This window comes from Lineus longissimus, chromosome 13, assembly GCF_910592395.1.
Source record: "Lineus longissimus chromosome 13, tnLinLong1.2, whole genome shotgun sequence".
In the NCBI taxonomy this organism is placed as follows: domain Eukaryota; kingdom Metazoa; phylum Nemertea; class Pilidiophora; order Heteronemertea; family Lineidae; genus Lineus; species Lineus longissimus.
Window position 1 is genome coordinate 300557 of NC_088320.1, and position 24223 is coordinate 324779.

Genomic DNA, 24223 nt, shown 5'->3' on the forward strand with positions numbered 1-24223 from the left:
CGTCACGTTGGTACAGGCCCTGGTTGTGGAACGACACGGCGAGACGAGGACGGGACGGATTTGTCGCATCTTGTTTGTGGATTACCCGGTGAATAATCAAAACTGTTGATGTGAGTCTTAGGATATCAGGGAGATAGAATCGAAACCCGCCATCGATTAGAATGAAGGTTTGCCTTCACGGTGAGTTATAACAGTGCCCTGGAGTGTTTTGTATGTGACGCGCTTCACTTGTTGTGTTGGCATTTAATACTTGTAAAAGCATGTATACATGTCGGATATGGTACGTTCAGTATTACCTTGTTATACATATGCCAATCTGTGGATAACTTTATACCATGGGATGGGTGAGCGCAACCTTTTTTACAAATTAGAGATTGTCCTAGACGTGTCTTCTCCTCCGAGTTATCAAGATTGTGCTCAACTAAGCGTCTCAACTCGTCAGCGACAGTACTCATGATTACTTTCGGATTTTGAACCATTTGATATAATGATTACACGTTAATGTCCTAACTTCGGATTTGGAAGGCTGAGGCGCCAGACCCCAAAGCCTTGCGTCTAATTTTAAAGGATAAATATATCGTACGGTGATTCGCGACATTTCAGGCGATAAAGACCCGACCCTTTCTGTACGTTTCTGAACCTCGCAGAAAGAGTTGGATATCCCTTGCAAATGCAATATTTCATTGTATAAGTATTCAGCCTGCAAGACTCTAAAGTGGGGGTAATGTGTTTAAATTGCCAATAGAAAGAGCCCCTTGGGTGTAGATCTGCAAGTTACAGTGAAAGAAGGGCTTTTCAGTCATCCCTTTTAATTCTTGCAGGCTCCTCCGAGAATATCTGCAAATTGCAAGATCACTTTTTTATCACTTTTCTTCTTGTTGTGTATTTACAGTGACTGAGATATCTCCTACGCCGTGATACACTTGGATTAACCCTCCGCATCCGATCCGCAGGCAGCAAAACAATCACAGCCGCCATTTGTATGGGACACCAGATACGACATTTGCTGCTGCTGCTGGAGGAACGCTTCAAAATGCTCAAAATGAATGCTGCTGATTCCTCTGTCTTCCAATCTTAATTCTACGGAGTGTTAACCCTACCGTATTGAAAAAGTTTTGTGTGAAAAACTTTGGATTATGTTCAATGCCATTTTGACGTAACATTGGATATTCGGTGGATACCAATTTCTGTGACAGTTCGAGGTCGAAATTCATAGTTTTCGTGTTTGAGATTACAATCGTGAAGCAATCGTCACGCGCGATAACGAGATCTCACCAGAAAAACGAATTGCGTCATTTGTGACGTAACTTGCTACAGCGTCGTCTTCGGAGGTGTCATCTTCGATCACGTGACTAAACGCCATAATGTCTTTCTGGAAGAAATCATTCTGGAAGAGGTCGAAAGGAAAGGAAAGTGACGCTGAGAATGTGAATCCGCAAGTCGATGATGCAGACGCGAAACGGAAGTTACGTCATCAACTGTCCGTCTCGCGGTCTGGTCGCTTTAAACAAAAGGACAAGCAGAGGACGGGCTTTCTGGATCAGCCGGAACTCTTTCATGGACCCGAAAATGAAATGCAAGCAAAGGCCGCCGCGGCTGACCAAAGTAAGCCAGGTAACTCACAGACTCAAACCGGAAACGGAAGTATAGGCAGATCTCAAAATCCTTCAAATTGCCGGGAGGTAGAGCAGAGACTCGGCCAGAACACGGCTTTAACAAACCAACACACAGCGCAGGTATGATGGACCTACTGGCAATGTTTGGTCCTTGAGTCGAAGAGTCCATCATTTTATCTGCCGTCCTTATTCTTGAAGGGAATAGCAAGGCGTGTGGGATTGGTGTTTCAACCATAATGCTTTCAACAGGGCCACAAGTTCTCCTCACAGATTCTTGGTAGCAAACCGCAACGCAATAAACTGGACATAAGACCTACCTACAAACGCGAACTGTTTTCCAAGCAAAAACCTCTGCAAACTCTGGCAATGATTGTGATTCTGCGTCTCACCGCGAAACTCTAAAGGCCTGTCATAACATCAGCGTTTCACGCTACGTATCGTGGGGTAACCCGGCGTACGTTGAGTTAGTCATCTAATCTTTCGCACAGTGTGGTTTTCTGAGATACTATTCAATCGTAATTTTGGTATTTAGGGGTTAATGAGTACCTCTTCGGTCTCGTTCGTTAAGTCGCGCTTTCTGGCTAATGTACGCACTTCAAAGGCCTGTAGTTAGCACTGCATGTTCCGGCCCATATATGCTTAGACTTAGCTTGTTCCCTTGGGGGTGAAATTATATACATGTACTAAAACGTATTTGTTATTTTGGGATTAAGTGTTGTGATCGCCACGAACTGATCTGAGGTCTAGAGTGGGAGGGCATGGTCTTCGTAGGCCTTCAGAGATTGTCCGGCCTATGGGCCTAAACTGAAGGCAGACCATTACCGTTAATACGTCCTTAGCAACGAAGCCCGGCGAACTGGTCGTCATACACCACCAGATTCCTTCCTTTTCGTGTTGTGTACCGAAACTAACCGAACAGGCCTCTCGAATTTGATGTCTATTGGGTGATTTCAAAGCTTGGGTCAACACCAGTGATTATGAGGCATTTTTCACACAGGTTTAAAGTCACTCATAGTCGGAGTGGAGGTGGGGGGAGAGAGGGCGCTAAAATACGTGGAACAGTGATATCAAAGGTTGTAACTTTCTTTGCGATTGCTCAGCCTAACTTATTCCGTCCCCAGAAGCTCTTCGGCCATGCATGGTAAAAGTTCGAAACGTCCAATGATAGAATCATGTTCGGGAACAAAGGATTCTATTATACCTTAAATCTCTAAGCTATTCATGACAGTCATGGCCTTTTACGCACCATATACATATACCATAATCCGTCAGAAAACAATAGCGCAGGACACATTCTTCCTATACATGTAGGTTCTTCTTTGGTTTCTATTGAAGTATACGGACGCGCAGGCGAACAGTGGCTTTACAAATGGTTCATTACCATGAAACCATTGCTCGCCAGCGTCTCCAGATACGGTGTTGCTCCATCCAGCTCTTCATGTGGTGTTTAGATTGAGCCTAACTGTGATGTAGATGATAATATGATGTCGCTCTGGGCGAAATGCTGTGATCTGATTGGTTGTATTTTGAATTTGAATACAGATTTGAAAGGGACGGCAACGCCACCTGGTTACTCTACGATACAATGAGAGCCCCGAGCTTCTCGTAATCTGGTTGGTCAGTGCCTCCTAGTGGGTGTTTTCGTCATCTTTTGAATGGAATATCTTATCATGTATATATATAATTTACTTTCTAGTGTATATAAGATGTACAGTTCTGTCTGGTCCGAAGGGCGTTTTACATTCCATATTTTGCTCTAAAAGCATAAATCATATATTGTCACTTGCGCCCAAGGTTTAGACTGGTTACTAATCTCACCGCCAGGGTGGTCACTGGTAACCTAGCGGTGGGATAAGGAACTATGCTCTAGCTATGAGATTAGGAAGGTATCGGCGAGTGTAACTCGGTCATTCCTCAGTGACACGAAGACGAGCTGTGTTTGGGGTCAGAGTGCACCCACCTGTGTATATATCAACTTACATTAAATACAGTAAATTATTGTCATATCATGTTGTTCTGTGATCAAATCCCGTCCCCTGATGACTTCTGTCCTACTGGAAATGAGGTAGAGTTGATCCGTCCTGTACCCCCTGATGACTATGCTTACAAGCAGAGGCCCTGAAATGCGAGGTTAGTTTCCATGAAAGTGTCGTTTTGTCATGGAGGCTCAAGAATGGCATAGCCGCTATAAATCTCGCACTCCAATGTACTAGTAACGTTAATCATCTACATCTATTTCAAACTGATACCGGCAGTTTCCTTATAGTTTCGGTCCCTTCCGTTTGTAAAAAGCTCCGTTTGGACAGAATCAGCCTTTTCGCACCAACTGCAGCGACGTTGACAAGACACCATGCCTACTGACAAATAACACAGTCAATGGACTTGTCCTTCCTGTAATACAACAGGTACCCCATTCATACCAAGGACTTTGAAGTGATGCTAACTTGGTGAGTGCGCTCAACCTACGAATCAAACAGTATTCGTCATATAAAGTCAACACTCGACATGGGTTAGAGGTAGTCATGAACCGTTATGGTTTGGGTACATTATGATGGGACATCTTTCCTGCGGGGCGCAGTCATGTTGGAGCTCTTCAGATATGAAAGAAATATCTAGGGTTTTGATTGGCCAACGACTTGTTGTCAATAGACCAATCAGAAGCCCTCGATACTGCTTTGTCTTTCGCCATCGCCAGAGTTAAGGTTGAGTGAACTGGCGTGGTATGTTTTTAGTGTACAATTAAGTGTAAAGTATGTGCGAGGTTGGCACGACTGCTCGGACGAAGTTGACACCCAGAACAAACCTGACATGCAAACCTGAATGAAATGAATGTGTTTATGTACATATCGTTATTACCTACTTTACCTTAAAACGTTTACTCGGCGTTGTTGACAGTGAAAACAAGTCTTTCGGTGAGAGTCGTGGGTGTTTGGGACCCATGAACTTGTCTGGCGTCGCCTTGTCGCTCCGTCAAGTGCAAGAAGAGTCCACGTTGGAACTTTCATTGTCAAAAGGTTATTTTATGTGGTGTCAGTTGAATGTTAGAGGAATCGGTGACTTCTGCAATTGAAATTCTACTACATGGTGTGTTTCATCAGGACGAAATGGCTCTGCACTTACACGCAGAACACGAGCAATTGAACAAAATGTATTCTTCAAGGTGAAGTCCTCAGTCCTGGTTCACAGGTGAAATTTCAAAGTCTGAAGTCTGAAAAGATACTCAATGTGCCAAACTTGGACAGTTATAATCTAGAAGCAACGACTCGAATCCTATCACTGTCAAATATCCCGCTGTAGGGCTAATTGGTACATGGCCTATACAGTCATAATTACACGATATCAGTTCTTAATTAACGGCAGTGCACGATGAACAAAATCAAAAATTCATCTTGTGCAAATATTTTCGTGTGGCCCCTCCTGCTCGTGCTCATGTTGTGTTTGACGTATTGATCCGTCGACCATTAAACATACTCATAAAACATGTTATTCACATCGATGTGAATTACCCCGACCCATATAGGCTTGGTTACATTTGTGTCTGCCCCCAAGCGGCACGTGGGGTCTTTTCAAACCCCAGCCTTGAAATTGAACATCGTTAATGATTTTACATTATTCCTCCAGCCAATTTTACCGAAAGTAAATTAGTACTCTGTTGTGTTTTTGGTTCAATTCTAAAACTGTGCTGGTATATTTGAAGCAGGATTGAGAACCTAGCTCTGATTGGATCAATTTTGAAGACTGCGCCGGTGAGCGGGGGCTTCTGATTGGTTCTATTCTGAAGATTGCACCAGTGAAACGGGATTGAGAGCTTCTGATTGTGATTCGAAACTATGAGTGAATGCATTGTATTGGTCCTGAATGCAACATCTTTCGACGCGTTTTAATACCTCATGATTATTGTTGGCAACTTTGTGCATAATCTCTTTGTATGTATTTGGCGAAGTACCAGAATAATAAACACTGCTGTGAAAGTAAAAGTAACTTGCTTCGTCGGCATATCCAGCATTTACTATATTTATCGAGCAGATCATTGATCAATCTGAACCCCTCAATGACACCATGATGCCACGAAGATGTTTTAAACACGATGATAGATTGCATGATCGTAAAATATACTATCTACTTCCAGTCACAGCACATCACGAAGGCCTAGGCCTACTTAACGCACGAGTGTCTTTTGTAGAATTTCTGCCAATTCCCCACGGATTTCTTTACACACAATGCATCATTATTTCTGTTTTTATTCTCTGATCTGATGAATCGCTCGCGGCTTCAAGTAGGCAGGCCATCTCATGAAAATGTGTCAGGCTATTCATTTGTAGTTGTGCTGTGATTTATTTAAAAGTGTTTATCCACAATATTGTTGTTGTAAAAAAGCATTCACCACGCATGCGCCCCACCGAGCACCCGGTGAAATATCACAATGCCCGATGATGGTCATTATTTTCCGTGACCACGCGAGTGATCAGGAGATAAGAGCAGACGAGAATGACATCCCCCTGGATAGGAGACAAAGAATGGTCCAATCAGAACAGGACTTCTCATCGTTGGACATTACCAAGATATCCCAACATATCGGCCTACCCATTTTTTTCATTTTTCGGTCTTACACAGCATAGTACACACTGACGTGTCCTACATCAAAATGTATTGACAAGATTAGGCTTTCTGTCAGCTTGACAAACGATGTGTTCAACATCATCGCTAAAATCTAGGCCTATTCGATTCTTTATTTCAAGTGTCAAATTTTTCACGAACAGCGTAGGCCTTTAACAAATTGCTATTATTCCAATTCTCTCGGAAGTAAGACTTTAAAACTAGAGGAGGTTTACTAAAATCCGCAAATATGTTAAATTACAATTTACATGCTGTGGATTATGATAGTTAAGCCTCTATCGGCTTATCGACTCAAGCCACATTTATGTTTGTCAGATGATCAATGGCATCACACAGTCTCTGCACCGTGTTGCGTTTTGAAGTGGAAACCAGTGTGAACTTGACTTTAGGCCACACGTCAGCCATTTTGCCAGTCTGTAGAACACTGGCGGGGACACAAGATAGACTTGTTTCACCATGCAGTCATGTCGTCTTGAGGTGATCTACGTGTTGTGATTCTCAGATGCGTTACGCCCCTCCTTGAATTGAGATTCGCAAAATGGCGGACGGATGTGTTCAACGTAAGAAATCACACGGGAGGCGGGTTTAAGGTGCAAGCTTAACATGGATTTCATCTAACCCTGCAAAGTTGTTTTAGATTCTTGCCAAGAATGCTTCAGTATGGTATTCCTAAAAGGAGAGCTTCAAAAGCACCCTGCTATAACAAGTCTCTAAATACATGTACTGTCCCACTACCAAATCATTCACACTACAAACAATGCCTAAACCATGGGAGACGCAGGCTAAGCCAGACATTACAATCCAAGATATGTCTACACAGGCAGCAGAAGCCTATTCTCAGACATCAATATAATACAGTAGAATTGATATTTCAAAATATTTAACTGCTTTGCTAACTTGGCACGTGCTAGCTAATAGTAAAGGCAGCACAACATGCCCCGTTTGACAACTTTCAATGGAAATCGTTGCAGGAAACCCATATTAATCATAAACCACGATTAATAACTAATCCGGTTGAACCAGAGGGTACAAAATTTTGGGAGTTAGTGGTATTGCAGACTTGGTAAGCTTACTACATGTATGTCGTTCTGTCTGATGGAACGCCCTTTAGAGCTTTAATCTATTCAAGACAACTCCCATCATAATGTTGGCTCATGAGCATTGAGGACATCTCGGGAACAACCATATACAATCATACAAATGCGCTGGCAACTCAAAGTTTGAAAATGTTGCTTGGAATACAGTCGTGGACATCCTAATACTGCTACAGAATACTACTCAAGTGAGCACGTTGTGTTGTTATACCGGAAACAATCTTTAAAAAAGCTTTTTTTCTGACTATGTCATGTTGTTTGCATATCTCGTAAACAGGCAGTGGAATAAGCCTAGCTATTCCTGATGTGACTGAGAAAGCGCGCCGAGCACCATGGGCAAGATGGCCTTGGTTGGCTTGAGCCCCTTGTTCAAACTTGAGCACTCATAATAACACGGAAAGCTCCCTGTTCAAACCCAGCCATGGACGACTAAAGGCCACACAAACATTACATAACTGGCTAGCATGTTTAACATGTTTAAAGGGGTTTGGGGTATTAGGCATTGTGATGTGCTAGCAGGACTCCTCGTATCGGAAGTGACATGAAGATTCGTCATACAGAGCAAGTGTCATGGTCAAGCATCGGGAGGTTCCAAGCAAGTCAGCCAATGTCCGTCCTCAGAGTATGCTAAGGTCCGTCTTCAGAGTACGCTGAGGTCCGTCTGAAAGGCAAACAGATAAAAAGTCTTGCAATGGCTTTGTGTCCTCGGTCGGTCCAAGGATGCTCTATTTTAGAATCAGTCCTTGGTTAGTTTGAGGTTGATAGAACTAACCAAATGATGTCGTAAACGAGTCAAGCTTTGAAAGTGTGATTTCTATTTAGTATACGAGTCAAACCATGCCACTGAAGCGGCCTCCATCGTCCTTTCTTCCACCACCAACGTCCAAGGTCCGCGGTTTCTATAGCACTATACGCTAAAGATCCGTGGTTGAACCATCCATGCTCGGTGAAAACCTTGCAAAATCTCAAACTGTGACTAAGTCCCCATTGCATTTCTCTGTCTCAAACCTCAAATCCGCCTTAAGCGGGATAAAACGGATAAAAAGTCCACAGGACGGTATTTTTAATTTCTTCCAATCGGTATCACCAGGATAATTGACAGTAAGGTGCCCAGGGCTGTTGCCATTTATTGCTAAATGTTTTGTGCTGTTGTTTTGAGTCTGAGAAATATATCATATGCTTGGGGCTGTTGGTTTTTTATCAGTTTAATTCAGTGATACTATATGATATTCATACGTTGGTATGCTTTAGCCTAATTGGTTGATCGGGGATCTGCACTTTAAGAGAGCAATCATCTGGAGAAAACTCGATGTGGGCACGGAGGATATCGGTTTACCTCAAGGCACTGAATATGACAACACTATTTGAAATAGAATGTTCTGTTCTAGTGTTGGAGCAAGGAGGTTCTAGTTTAAAACTTGCTTGGTTAGAGATGGTTAAAAAACAGGCTCTGCCAGCGAGCTTAAATCAAAATCAAAATCAAATATGCGTTACTGTATATGTCGTCTAGCTTTCCTTCCCAGATCAGCACGAACTTTATCATCGGTAAACCTGGACCTTTATCAACCGTGGTGCGCCTGCTACCAAGCTGTACGGTAGTTTGAAAGAGAATCATGAGCTCACATGCGACAGGGACCTGGAAACGAGATATGTTTTGCCAAGAACAAACAATATCCAATCGATGAGGATTCGAAGCCAAGGCACTGAGGAACACTTCTGTGTATGACATCTCATAACCAGGCATTTCACACATCTACATGTTATCAACACCACATTATGACGTCTGGCCGTCCCTAACACGCTTTGTTCCATAACTCGAACATAGTTCTCACATCTCAGCAACATGAGGCCAATGAAAGTAGTACTCCATCTGAGTAAAAACTCGTGTTATGAATCTTTCATGTTAGTTGTGTCATAAAGAACAACACCGTCATTGATCTGCTGGAGAAATAAATCACTGCTAGGATTGGCGAGTTACAGAGATAGGCGAGTTACAGAGATAGGCAGGGCGGGTAAATGTTGTTTTTTATGGTAACACCAGCTCCAGCAGGGCCGCAACAGGGACTTTAGAAAAGACAACACTTCTCACTGCTATAAACTGGACACTATGTACTGTGCCCTGCTGAGGAGTTGGCAACATACTGGTCAAAGCTCTACATATGATGTCCACTTAGTGCATTGTATCGTCACGCAACTGGCAGTGGCGCTTGGTGGTCATTTCGAATGTTATCTTCCTACCATGTAAATCTCAAGCCATTCTTGTCCCTTTAAGGAAATTCCGCTAGACCCGAGAAGCTTACTTTTTATTGAAACTGGCACTTTGCCCGCTCGATCAGTTACTATTATACAGTAGCATAAATCAACTCGGAAATGTATTTTTCACCGGAAGATATTATATTATCTTGCTTACAATGGTCAGCTCAATCTGGTATCTTCAATCTGTGCCGCAAATCTATTCACAGATGTGTCGCGCGGCAGATGTTGCAGTGTCACAGGTAATCTTGGGGTCTGACAATAGGATTGAGTGGTCAGCGCGTGAAAGAAAACTCGGGGCATCTCATTGGATCAATTATGATGGCAGCACCGGTGAAGTAGGATTGAGAGCTTCTGATTGGATCAACCACGATGATTGCATTGGTGAAGCAGGATGAGAGCGTCTGATATGGTTAATTTTTGGCCAAAATGACTTTGAAATTTATTTCGAACCACCTAACCAAACCATCCAAAATGATCGACTAGCATTTGCAGACAGCTCTCCAGACACGTTTGCTATATGAGCTGCCTGCGGTAAACCGACCTACCATATTATGACCCCAGGAGCCTGAATAATTGACTGCAAAATATTGCGAAACTTGGGTAAAGTGAGTTCAAGTGAGCTACTACCGTATATTCTGTAAGCTTGTAAACTGGGATTCGATGTTCATTTTGTAAGCTGCCCATTCTGTCAATTTCAGTGTGGCACGTACGGCACTTTATCAATAATGTGGTGTGCTTCAGACACATACTTGTATTTTATACAAGGGGGCTGTTCGCCCTGGAGTTGTTGGTAACATTACTTTCCCTCATGGGACTAGACTTCAAGCCAGGAGCGATCGTGACGTACCGTCATCTGATGTCTGGTTGGTTTTCGGTAGGAGCCGAGAAGCCTCCCATACCCAACGTGCTCTTTATGAAGGATAGCCAAACCATAAACATTAGTTGGGGACCTAACCACAAATGGCAATCAGTGCAGTCGAAAGTAGACCTGGAGCACCCCGTTGACAAATTCCCTCCAACTACATACAGGGTGTTAATGAAAACATTGGCCCATTGAAATCCCTGATACCTTTTGTCCAGAATGACAACGATTATGTCAGTTGTACCCATAAAGAAGAAGTGCCAAAAGCGAACTCCTTCTCAGAGCGGCTTCTTATCTGAAATAATACCACTGCATAAAGGTGAAAGCCATTTTGGTCAATACTTTGATACGTAAAACTGAGCCATGTTTTAAAGAACACCCAGTATGTATGTAGAGGTACCAGATGTTGGTTACACGTCTATAGGGAGGCGCTAACTGTACATTAGAGGAAAATCAATCGTCATATATACTTGTTCTCCTTCTGTGCTATTGAAATATGTTGTCTACATACCACAGTGTGACAAGCAAGCACCACTCCAGATCGTCTGCCTACTTAAATCACATACTCTATCGAAGTCACGTTGTGTGGGTTACACATTAATTGGATGGTAGAAAAAAACAGACTTTAGCTTTTTATCACCAAATTCGACTCGGTTTACGATCTACTAATGGATGAGTGGAGACCACTAGGCCCTCCTTGTTCCTGCCCCACATCGTGTCTTCCTTTAACAGGACGTTATAGCTTCATGGAATCGTTAGGTCATTTCATCTCAATGAGATGAACCGAGCCTCATGTTCTTTTCTTGCCGTTCCTTGTTAAGCCATATACCAAGTGCCTTCAATGCTCCCTTATGACACGGCTTCAGCGGACCAGCAAATGTCTTCATTGTGGAAACATATACAAGAACACAATTACATTGTGTTCTTGTTTAATGGCTCAGCTAAGGCTTTGATTGTTGTGGTATTTCTCGTCTCGAAAATGAGTCAATGGTTTGTTATCCCACGATACTCAGTCAACCATGGAAGGACTCGGGTCATAAAAACACTGGCATGTCATGTAGAACAGAGATCAAAGTGATATTATGGCCTGATGAACTTCTCCAATGATCATATTTTAGTGCCAATCTTATAGATTAAGGATCAGCTCTCCTCATCTATTTTGTCAGCTAAGACACACCAGAACTCATAAAATATTCAACTAATTAGGCACCGTATAGCTCGGCGGGCAGGCTGTATGGTTGGTTGGCTTCAGTTGTTTAAGGATCCCCATTTCTGAATACTTTCCGAAACTTCGATCCCATTGCTGGTCATGTCATCGTAAGAATTGATGGTGGCATTTTCGTTGGCTGTGACGATGTACCTCCCACTGCCCGTTCGTTCGATGATAATGCAAGAAGGATCTACTGTGATACTTGGCTGTGAAGATGTACCTCCCACTGCCCGTTCGTTCGATGATAATGCTAGAAGGTTCCACTGTGATACTTGCTGGAGACATAATATCCCTATCATTGCTGTGTGTTGCACGGACGGAGATTACGTTGTGTTTCATTTCAATATTTCACCCCAAATTGGTCTTTTGCGGACAAAGTCACAACCAGAATGCTGAGATGAGCTCGCACCAATACACCCTCAGATCATGACCAAAACCCAGGCTGGCAAGGCTAAACAAGACCCCATTCTTATGAAAGAGAGGCGGACAATTCTGTTTTCATATGGCCGTACAGGGTGAACCGATGGGTCCAATTGAACTTAGTAGGTCAACCATTGGCAGCTTATCACAATAGTGCTAGGTTTCGGCCAGTATGGCAGCTAATCTATATGTATTCAATATCAATGAATATGAATATTGACAAACGGAATGTCCTGATATTTTCCGAGTTATTGACTTGGCAGTCGATGACTCGTGCGCCGTCTGGCGTTTCACAACCGAGGCTCCGGTCCCTGGTCTTGGGTTTTGCCAAAATATTCTTTGACAGTTTGAGAGAATTGGTGCCATCTTTCCTAAATTGGACTTGGGCATGGTGGTTAACATGCCTTAGCTGTTTAAGAATCAGAGTGATTCCAAGTTCTGCTTGGGACATAGTCTCAACCCATCTGAACACAGTGCATTGGGGGTCCCCCAAACCCCCTGTCCTTCTGACATGTTTAGCCAGTGCATTGGGGGGGGGGGGGGGGGGGGGGGGGTTGGAAACATGTGTAAGGGGGAGTCATGTTGTGTCTGGGTCTTGAATCTCACAAAGACAAAATCTTCGAAATCGAAATGTGAGAAAAAAGAAAAAGAAATGTGTGGAAATTTATATTCCCACATGGGGTTCGTACCCCAAACAGGGGGTATAATGGTCCCATGATACGTCAGGCGCCAAAGCGACCAACAAAAGAAGACCAACCTAATGGGGTCCACCTAATGTGCGTCCGGAACTCTGTTTGCGCGTCCGGAAGAGAAAGTGCGCGTCCGGAACAATTTCCTATGTAAATATGAACCTATTGTTGCATTAGATGGCTTAAATAGCATTTTAATTCCATGTAGAGAAAATAAAATTGAAAAAAATCTTTTTGGTGACTTTGTATTTTACAATTTTCAGCGAGGTGGTTAATTACTAATGCCATAATCATATCCCAACTTCCTTACGCGCCTTCTCCTGTTGTGGTCGTCTAAGTCGGTATGAGTTTGTCTTTGCGTGCCGTGGGATAAGGGGCAATAGCAATTATTGTGAAGCCAATTTGCGCTTTTAGGGGGGAGGGGAGGGGATCGAGGGGGAAGGGGGAAGGGGGTCAACAAAATTCAGTGCGGTTTTAAGAGCTTCAACTAAAGATGAGCTTAATGATTATTTTCCTGGGTATATATCTTATTCATTAAAATAAAAATGCCAGTTTTTCTACCATTCGACAGAGTGGGCCCGGGAGGGGGGGGACTTATTTTTTAGAATAATTTCTAATTGGCTACACTTAAATTTAGGTATGGCTTATTATCAAAGGATCTAGTGATGACAGTGGATTTAAGGATACACTCACATCAAAGAAGTAGTACAATTTTCACTTATTTTTCTCACAAAATATATTTTTGGGGGTTTGGGGGACTCATCCCCCAATGTACTGGCTAAATATGTCAGAAGGACGGGGGTTGGGGGGCTCCCCGGGTCCCCCATGTCAAACAGTTGTGTGAGTTCACTAGAGATTGCTCTTTACATATTAATGTGAACACATCTCACTAATTGACACTTTGACTGTATAGCGATTTTCAATAACATATTTGATTCTGATTTTTTGTGAAATTAACAATGATAAGACACTCTGACGGCATTCCATGTGCTGAGACACCAGATACCAGTCTAATCCATTACAACACGGCTACTATCGAAATTCTGCAACTGCAACAACAATTGGTTGAGGAGAAACGTCAGTAAACTGGGATTTGATGGCTGTGTAACACCCAAATCACCCCGCTGAAAATTGTAAAATACAAAGTCACCAAGGAGATTTTTTCCAATTTTATTTTCTCTACATGGAATTAAAATGCTATGTAAGCCATCTAATGCAACATTAAGTTCATATTTACATAGGAAATTGTTCCGGACGCGCACTTTCTCTTCCGGACGCGCTCCGGACGCACAAATTGTTCCGGACGCGCATTAGGTAGACCGACCTAATGGCCATCCTACGGTTCTTGTGGAAGTGGTCAAAATCAAAACTTTCAAATTCGCAACATAGAAAACAAAGTATACGCCAAGCATAGTTTTGTGGGAAAGAAATCCTTGGTTTCCGCCTATAAAATCCAGATATTTGTTACTATTTACTTGGGAGGATGATCTGAGTTTTGGTAGGTATTTGCATTGAGTAGCAAATCTAAGATTCTTCCCGATTGGCAGGCAGATCTTCAGCGTAGTTTTCGACTGATCTATTTTCGGACGGACACAGTTTCATTCAATCGTTGTTGTCAGGTGTGATATTTGGCCTACATCAATGTATGCCTTGCCTTACGGTTCCCGTTATCGGTTTTGTCGGATGGCCTGAATGGGCTATTGGGCAGTTTATCACTTTTTGAGCAGTTTGAGTTTGTTGTCAATTCCTGAATAGACCCGTACGTGTGCCAAAATAAATTTCGGCCATCTTTTCGCAGGCAGTGTACTGTAGGCCTACTCACTAACTCAACTGTACTGCCGTAAGTTTACCATGTCATGACATAAAAGTCATGATGTATATCAAAACATCACCAAATGCATTCAAAATATCATGAACATTGACATATTCAGGCCCAAAAACAGGAAGGAAGGTCCACCACCCTGGGATGTCTCAAGATATAATCTGAAGGTATTGATGTTCTGATTTGTCTGATGGATAACTTTGGCAATTCAAGTGTTGACAATTGATCTTTTGAACTTTTGTATTTCAGGTTGTGCAATGAAGGTGTGCCCAGAATGGAGACCATGATCATAGAAGCTTCTGCTGTGCAGACAAGCGGCTTGCCCGTTGAGTTGCACCAAGAGCCGATCATTTATGAAAAGGACCCCTCTCCTGAACATGGTTCTTCGCCCAACAGCCAACCAAATGTGGTCTGTGAGACAAGCTTTAGCCCCAAGGATGGGGTCCCTAATCAAAGTGACAGCCTTCAGAACATGGTCTGTGTTCCAAAAGACGGCCCTGAGAATGCAGCTGCCAGAAGAGTACAGACTTCTCTAAATAGTCAAAGCAGCCAATCGAACCTAAATGCTGACTTTCAAAATACACTTTGTAACATAAAAAGTGAACTTGTGCCTTCCATCAGTCCAGCTAATGTGATCCATGAATTCAAACCTCAGGTCATTCATGACCAGGGGCAACATCTACATGTTCCATCTGGGTTACACCCCTCAGAGACACTGCAGGCCATTCACAGCATTACTTCTCAGTTCGAGGAATCAGAGAATGAAGAGGCGCCCTCGTACTGCGACATGAAGCCTCTGGGTGGAGAGAATCTACCTACCATGTTGACTGAATATTCTGTTGGAAGAGTGGATGGTGAGGTCTTTGATGTTAAACAAGCCATCTTAGCTGAGTTGACGCCTCAGGCAGAAACCGTGGATGTAGATCTGTCTCGTGACATTCTAAATGATCCTGGTGATTCCAAAGATTCGGAGGTAGCTCTGGCTCACACAGGACACATCTACGCGGACTTAAAACCAATGGTACTCGAGTATCATGCTCCATCAGTTGAAATTGAACCCGATTCAGAGATAAGAAGTCATTCTCATATGAACGTTGGGTTCCAGTTCGACACCAAAGTAGAAGAACAGTTCTCTGGGTCAGACTCGGGAAGTACGTTGACAGGTAGCCCCGATGTGCCTGTCAGTCGAGGTAGTATTGACGTGCCTGTCAATCAAAATGACGCGGTAGCCCCTCGGAGCACTTCTTCTAATGAATCCATGGTGGCTATGCCTGCTTGCAACTTATCAAAACCACATCATGTTCATTTCGCCACAAATCAGGTCCAAGAAAATCATGATTCAGGAACAAATGCAAGTGAATCTGGTGGACTTGTTCAGCAGTTTCGTGACATAACAGGCCATAATCAGCAGCCAGAGACTATCATGCTCGGCCCGGCAGAAATGTTGGCAACTATTCTTGACCTGAATAGTCATGAGGTGGAGGAGAGAGTGATCAAGCACAACAAGTCACTTAAACTGAAGAAGTTCAAGAAGAAATCGGTTGAGATGAATTTAGCATGCGAGTGGGAGGAATGTGAGGAGGTTAGCAATGATCTGAACCAGTTCATCAACCACATCACAGCCCATATCGGCAGCAATCTAGAGGACTATGCTGAAGAACCAGGTATGCTGCAGTAGCTTTCTCTTTATACTTCATCTGAAGAACCAGGTATGCTGCAGTAGCTTTCTCTTCGTACTTCATCTGAAGAACCAGGTATGCTGCAGTAGCTTTCTCTTCGTACTTCATCTGAAGAACCAGGTATGCTGCAGTAGCTTTCTCTTCGTACTTCATCTGAAGAACCAGGTATGCTGCAGTAGCTTTCTCTTCATACTTCATCTGAAGAACCAGGTATGCTGCAGTAGCTTTCTCTTCGTACTTCATCTGAAGAACCAGGTATGCTGCAGTAGCTTTCTCTTCGTACTTCATCTGAAGAACCAGGTATGCTGCAGTAGCTTTCTCTTCATACTTCATCTGAAGAACCAGGTATGCTGCAGTAGCTTTCTCTTCATACTTCATCTTCTTCAATGACATCTTGACATGTGCATTTCAACGAGAAGTAATTGTCGATGTATTTCTTTTTAACATTTTCTTTTCAATCTTTTAGATCTGATGGCCTGTAATTGGCGTCACTGCGGCTATGAAACCCAGCGTGGAATCAGGGACATCCTGCGCCATGTCTATTTCCATGCATTCCACGTCAAGTTGAAATGTCTCGGCATTCAGATGATCATAGACAACAATCTCCACGCATGCAGAACAGACGGCTCGAGTCGCAATCTCATCCCAGAGCTTCCAGAGAGTCTCATCTGTGGTTGGGTGCATTGTGGGGTATGTAAGGGTCCTGATTGTTTGGTCAGCTGAACTTGAATGAGACAAGGACAATACACTTCACTGAGACAATGCAGTGGTGATCGTTCTTAGAGTCGAACCCCACTCCTCTTAATGATGAGACTGGTGCTCTAACCACTATGTAACGGAGCTCCCTCTTTCTATATCTACTTTCAGCATGTCTGTGAGAATGCGGAGTATTTCTACCGTCATGTTGACATGCATGCAGACAGCGCTCCTTTAGATAACTTCAAATGTTTCTGGGAAGGTAAGCTGGCTCTGATAGTATTGATAGCATTGTGTTCGGTGATAAACGCTGCCTGACTTAATGCAAATCACATGATTTTTTGCTGTCGCACCCAGCATGTCTAACACTGACAATCATGTTTTCTACTGCAGGTTGTACTGTGAAGGTCAGGAACAGAACTCGTCTGCGAGACCACTTACGGAGCCACACCCAGGAGAAGGTCATCGCCTGTCCAACATGTGGTGGCTTGTTTTCAAACCGCTGCAAGTTCTCAGATCATCTGCGTCGCCAAGGCCCCATGGACAGTAAGTCAACCATTTATCATCGCACCTGGTTTAGCCTTGTGCCTGCTCTGCAGTTAGACACCAGCTAGGTGATTGGCCTTGTGACGCCATCTTCAGCCTCTGAGGAGAAGTCACCATCGATTGTCAATTGGATCTGGTTGTTATGTGTGCCACTGTGGTTAGCTGCCGCCTGGTGTTATTGGCTAGAGACGAGTCTATCGTAAGCTACTCATGTTTCTCACCTGGTGATGTCTCTGCTTGCCCTTGCAAAGACACAAGGAACTTTGGCTTTACATCTCATTCAAAGGACGAGCGTTATGATTGTAACTGGTTGTTCCTCTGTTTGCAGCTCTGTGTTTCCAGTGCTCCCACTGTAACAAGAAGTACACGACTGAGAGACTCTTACGGGATCACATGAGAGTCCATGGTAAGTACACAACTGAGAGACTCTTACGGGATCACATGAGAGTCCATGGTAAGTACACGACTGAGAGGCTCTTACGGGATCACATGAGAGTCCATGGTAAGTACACGACTGAGAGACTCTTACGGGATCACATGAGAGTCCATGGTAAGTACACGACTGAGAGACTCTTACGGAATCACATGAGAGTCCATGGTACGTACACGACTGAGAGACTCTTACGGGATCACATGAGAGTCCATGGTAAGTACACGACTGAGAGACTCTTACGGGATCACATGAGAGTCCATGGTAAGTACACGACTGAGAGACTCTTACGGGATCACATGAGAGTCCATGGTAAGTACACGACTGAGAGACTCTTACGGGATCACATGAGAGTCCATGGTAAGTACACGACTGAGAGACTCTTACGGGATCACATGAGAGTCCATGGTACGTACTCTCTTCCTCAAGAATTGCCAATGATAACTCTACTTGCTATCAGACTACTTGGCCTTGACTATCAAGCCTTGATATGAGGATTTTCTTGACGTAAGCCAGTGATAACAATGCCATCATGAGCATAATGAGAAGAGAATAAGGCTGCTCATGATGTTGACCACATGATTGAGAACATCAATCTTCCTTCTTTTCAGTGAACCATTACAAGTGTCCGTTCTGTGATATGACATGTCCGAACCCGTCCACACTAAACGCTCATATCAAGTATCGCCATTCTGACGAGAAGCCGTATGAGTGTGAACGCTGTCAACACAAGTAAGAATGAGTCTCTCCACGACACCATGTCAAAACGACTAAACATTTGTTCAGTGAATATTAGCAATCCTCTCAGAGATGTCACAGCCTTGTTGGAAGCATATCTCATGCCCAACCTGTCCCTTTAAGTCTTATCTTTAATCTTGTTCAACACTGAGGTATGTTGCTTGTAATTCATCCCAAAACGTTTAACTGTTGACTTTCAGGACCAAGTCTGCTGGTGATTTGAGACGACACATGGAGGTCCATAATGAGAAGAAGATGTTCAAATGTGAGTTTCCTGGCTGTGACTACTCGCATAAGACATTCCACGGGGTTAGCTACCACTACAGACTCCTTCATCAGGTAAATGTGTTTGGGCTACGACTTCCCGAGATGATGAAGTTTGCACTATTGATGGAGCAGCAGTCAGTGGTTGTACACGACTTCTTGAGATGTGACTATCCTGGACAGGACATGATGAAGTTTGCACTATTGATGGAGCAGCAGTCAGTGGTTGTACACGACTTCCTGAGATGTGACTATCCTGGACAGGACATGATGAAGTTTGCACTATTGATCGAGCAGCAGTCAGTGGTTGTACAGATGCCAGTCTCCCTCCTCATCATGTATTAAAGGCAGGTCTCCCAATTTACCGAGCGACCCGCCCATGTCAAAGCCTAGTAATGACCTCTGTCAATGACATGATTTCAAACTTTTTTCCAGACCCCAAAGAAATACCTGTGTCACATGTGCCCAGCCACGTTTGAAAGAGGAAGTAACCTGACCAAACATCTGAAAAGAACCCACAGGTTTAGGTGGCCCTCAGGACATAGTCGCTTCAGGTAAGTTAGTGTTGTGACAAAGTCACTTAAACTAAGAAAGTCGATTTTGTTAATAATGCTGTTGATGTCCCCGCTATAATCAGCATAGTAGTAAGTACAACCTGCTCAGTCCAGATGGGGCTCAAGTAGGCCAAGAAGTCGAAACAATTTAGAAAATGACTAAAAGTGTAATATGATTATTGTTGTTTTAGGTATCGGCAGCAGGAGGACGGCACGATGGGGTTACAGATGGTACGTTATGAAAGTGTGGAGTTGGCCACTCACATCCTAGACAAGGATGGTGAACACGTGCATGCCGCACCGAGAGAGGGCCACTCGGCGGGATTCAACTCGGTGCCAGCCTATCAGAGTGATGCCACAGAAACGCCCATTGTGAATGACTCGGACAAGCCGTCGAATGCTGATGCTGATAAATCAGCTGATACACCAGCTGATGTTTTCCTGACGGAGGCCGATCTTTCGTATAACTTGGAGATGCTCGGTGATGTGGCTTTACATGAACCAGAGTTTTCGTGTAGCGCTGAAAACAGTCCAGTGAAGGCAAAAAGAAAGGCAAAACGTGTTGGCAACGGCCCTGCTAAGTCTGCTCGAATGTCTGATCTGCCTAGTCCTATACACGGGTCGGCATTCCAACCTAATGTTGCAGTACATCATGAAGCAGCCAGCAAAATCATCACACTCTCGTCCAACCTTTCCACCTCTCCAGAAAAAAGTTATGAACTAACGTCCGCTCAAAATGACAATAACAAGACACCTGAAAAGGAGCCAGCTTCAGGTGAACTCCACCCTGAGAGTGATTCACAGCGTCATACTAACTCGAGACCATGGAAGGTAACATTCAATAACTCACCTCGTAAACGAGGACGATCGGCTGGTCGTTCACAAGCAGCAAATAAACAATCAGTTGAGGGGACGCCTGCATGTCAAGCCAAACAGAAGAGTGCGCGCTCACCAAGACTGAAACGCGCCAAGAGACTCAGTTAGGTGTTATGAACTGCAAGGTCAGCAGTAAATGGTCCTGACGTATGTTCCCTCTAGACTATCAACTGCCTCATTCGTCAACATAACTCATGATCTCTATGAAGGTGCTCATCACAAACTTGTAAAACTGGCCTAAATGAAGGCGTCACTTTGTCACAATGTGGTAATGATTTAGAATGTTTTATAAGAGTCTGATATAAGAGAGCAGCTTCTTCCAATGCATGCCTGGCCCTGCTCTCTTCACACTGCACTCACTGAGTCTGTGGTGAGTCTGATATACGAGAGCAGCTTCTTCCAATGCATGCCTGGCCCTGCTCTCTTCACACTGCACTCACTGAGTCTGTGGTGAGTCTGATATACGAGAGCAGCTTCTTCCAATGCATGCCTGGCCCTGCTCTCTTCACACTGCACTCATTGAGTCTGTTGTTGCATTTTATATTGTGTATTCTGGTCTGTTTTGCTGAGCTCGATGAACCTCTATTAATCTGCCTTTGTACCATTTGATGCCTTGCTGACAGAATAAAACTGCCATTTTTCTCATTCTGTGTTTATTGCATAATACCCTTACGAATATGATCAGGGATTCACCATGGTGATGATGATGATGAGTTGATGTAGATGGTGATGATAAGATGATGAATGATTCAACAATAAAATTGTTTTGTAACACTCATTAGTTTGATCCAGTCATTTGTTCAAATCCTGCCCATTACCCCACTATCAGGCCAACTAATCAGTTTGGCCAGACAGTTCGATTGGATCACCCTGTATCCGGCAAACAAAGGTTGCTGCCAGCGTGTCCGTATATAGTGAAACGCTTATAACCACAAAGGTTCTGCTAATAATGGAAATGGCATGGCTGGAAAAACTGGTTGCATCTGATGTTACACCTGTGCTATATTAGTCATGAAAAGCAAATCCAAGGAAAAGTTTGCTGGAGTCAAAATTATAATGTTTGAAAATGGCCTCCGCCAATGAGGAGACAAAGAGAAACCAGTAGTTGGCTTGAACCTGGTGAATATCTGGTCAATGCTGATGGAAAGACCAACATGTCCAAGCTACTTCAGACGTTCACTTGAGGAAACTGAACCTGGGACTCTGAACCGACCTCTGTCAGCGCTGTTCACTCGGAGAAATCATACTTGACATGATTGCAAAGGTTGACTGAGCTGCCTAGTCAATCACCTGAGTTGGAATAGACTTATTATAACCTTCATCACCGTCACCTTCTGTCATCTTTTTTCGTTACTTTCCCTTTGCGTCAACGTCTAAAGCTTGCAGCACACTGGACGCCAACTTCGGCGGCAAGGCGCGTCAGACTGAACGCGACTGAACGCCGCTCGACGCCAGAGTTGGCGGCAGTGGATCGCGCTCATAGCACACCTACTCAGAATTGGCGTCCAGTAGCGTCTTTTCCGCCACTTCCAAGAATCGTGGGGGCTGCCATTTTAGTATCATGTGACGTCAAGACGCAAGCTGATAGGCCAAAGCCTCGCCGTTGACGCTGGTTGACGCCAACTCTGGCGGCGATCCGTGGCACACCTGGATTCTTCTTGCGTTCACTGGCGTTCAGACGCCGCTACAGGCGTCAAAAATCAAACATGCTAGATATCTGGCGGCAAGTGGCGTTTGCCTGACGCCGTCCGTAGCACACTACGGATTTTTCAGGCGTTCAGGACTCTTGCGGCAAAAAACGCGCCTTGCCGCCGGAGTTGGCGTCCAGTGTGCTGCAAGCTTAAATGAAGCCATTTCTTGCTCGATTTGTCTTCTTGTGACAGTTTCCGATCTGTGTAAGTATCGGTATCGATTTGTTTCTGTCGGAGTTGTGATCAGACCAGGCATCTGTGTGACGCCTTAGGAACCTCTGTCCTTGTCCTTTCAGTACCGTTTTCCCTTTCGATTTAAATCTGTGACAAGACACTATGTGCTTCTTCATACGTGCCGTACCTGTCCGTCATGTCCATAGTTACAGCACACACAGAATAAGGATAGTTTGTTATAAGTTCTATCAGGTAGAAGGTTTGCCCGTATCGATATCTATAGAGGTCATGAGGCAAACACCGTTTAACTAATTAATTAAAATGGACTGCCACGTGTTGCCGCTAACATATCACTTATGACCCGGCACTCGTTGGAGAGGTGTGATCAGCAATTGATGATGATAACATCAGTAAACCTATTGACACGACCATACGCTGGAGAGTAACTCGCGATGGTACCATTGAACGTGTTAAATGGACTGACCTACATTACCATTAGTTTCTGCCAGCTTCTGAAGAGCTCTTTCAGCTGGTTTATCGTGCAATGATTTGGAAAGAGCGTGTAATATTCGCAAGGTCTCTTGACCTGGTTGTTCAAAAAAAGATAACCACGGTGTTGTTGGTGTCAACTTTAACTGTGGTTTAAGTCTAGTGGGCTTAACTGAAGGAGATAACGCCGAGTTAAAGTTAACTCCACAGGTTGTAACTGAACGTCTTTTTAACTCTCTTGCCCTGTCCAATTGATCGTCACCGGGAATTCTCGCCCCTTACAACAAGGCGCGGCCAATTTAGAAAGATATGAAGACAACCTACTGCCTCAATTGAACATCAGCGACATTTAATCAAAACGTGCATGAGATCAAGATTGGCATTGTCATGGAGTACATCGGTGAAATTGAATCAATCGTGGCCACGTCACTTCCTTCAGCTGATCAGGGTGACTTCAACGAGTTAGCTACCGCTATCCAGTTCTACAGTTCCACAATTACTCTGGTAATAGGACTGATTGGCAACACTTTATCAGTACTTGTCATGTGTCTGCCACACAATAGGGACAACGTCATGTGCTTTTATCTCCGGAATCTATCAATCTTTGATATCCTCCTCCTCGTTGCTGCCTACTTGCAGCCATTTTGGTTCACAGCCAATCGCACTCTCGGAATCGCCTACTGCATTATCTTTTATTACTTCGCGCATATATTTTACTGCTGTTCCGTCTATACGGTTGTTATAATAGCTGTTGACAGAGTCATAGCGGTGAGGTACCCCCTCCATGCATCAATATGGTGCACTATGAAACGGGCAAAGATAAGCACCATGTTACTTGTTGTGTTTTGCTTGGGGTTTTATACCGCCAGTCTTTGGGTGTTTCCTAAGTTTGATCCGAGTCAGGACGGCATTCGTTTGACTTGTATCCTGCCTGACTATTTAGAAATATACGTCATCATGAAAGAAATCATCGGAACTCCTCTACCAATCTTTGTAGTTTGTGTCTTGAACATTACCATTGCCGTTAGCGTTGGTCGCCATAGAAAGAAAATGAAGCAGATGACCGCAACGACAACGGAAGTGACGTCACAACGCGAGGACTCCAAGAATAACAGTATGACCTTGATGCTGATGCTGGTCGCGACCTGCCTCATCATACTCTTATTCCCGTTTTTCTGTGACGTATTAATCTGGAGTTTTATTCTACCAGACTTGGCAACAGCAAGATCTGATCTGAGATATCTGTCATTTGTCATAATATTTATCCCAGCTCAGTTGAATCATGCTGTCAACTTTTTCCTTTACTGCTTTGGAAGCCGATATTTTCGAAAGGATCTGCGCATGCTCTTATCGTGTAGGTTTAAGTGAACTCGTCTACAGAGCAGATGATGATGTGGATAAGGTAACATAACATAACAACGAGACAACCTATAACCACTGGCGATAATGCCGGTGTGACAGCGGATATAGTCCCCCTGGAGTCATAGTCCGGTAGCATTG

The 24223-nt window shown here is 43.8% G+C and overlaps 1 protein-coding gene and 1 long non-coding RNA gene across 3 annotated transcripts; both read left to right on the forward strand.

Moving 5' to 3' along the window:
* The first annotated feature begins 19 nt into the window (after nucleotides 1–19).
* On the forward strand, nucleotides 20–3620 carry LOC135498113 (uncharacterized). The gene is made up of 2 exons (XR_010449004.1): nucleotides 20–180; nucleotides 893–3620. It is a non-coding gene; the product is annotated as an uncharacterized LOC135498113 (long non-coding RNA).
* Nucleotides 3621–14142: 10522 nt separating this feature from the next.
* LOC135498163 (uncharacterized) lies at nucleotides 14143–21117 on the forward strand. Of its 2 annotated transcripts, none has more exons than XM_064788357.1 (10): nucleotides 14143–14262; nucleotides 14836–16250; nucleotides 16732–16955; nucleotides 17133–17223; nucleotides 17355–17507; nucleotides 17836–17961; nucleotides 18549–18669; nucleotides 18876–19014; nucleotides 19375–19493; nucleotides 19685–21117. In XM_064788357.1, the coding sequence occupies exons 2-10, from the start codon at nucleotides 14861–14863 to the stop codon at nucleotides 20475–20477; spliced, it is 3156 nt and encodes a 1051-aa protein (XP_064644427.1). In that variant the 5' UTR covers nucleotides 14143–14262; nucleotides 14836–14860; the 3' UTR covers nucleotides 20478–21117. The 2 variants fall into 2 exon arrangements, with proteins under 2 accessions (XP_064644427.1, XP_064644428.1); XM_064788358.1 differs by having other exon boundaries at nucleotides 17836–17913.
* The last annotated feature ends 3106 nt before the right edge of the window (nucleotides 21118–24223 follow it).

Coding starts and splice junctions, on each gene's coding strand:
- LOC135498163 (XM_064788357.1), top strand. CDS start 14,861: ATGGAGACCATGATCATAGAAGCTTCTGCTGTGCAGACAAGCGGCTTG. Junction 17,962..18,548: donor GGATCACATGAGAGTCCATG/GTAAGTACACGA, acceptor CCTTCTTTTCAG/TGAACCATTACAAGTGTCCG. Junction 19,494..19,684: donor TCAGGACATAGTCGCTTCAG/GTAAGTTAGTGT, acceptor TTGTTGTTTTAG/GTATCGGCAGCAGGAGGACG.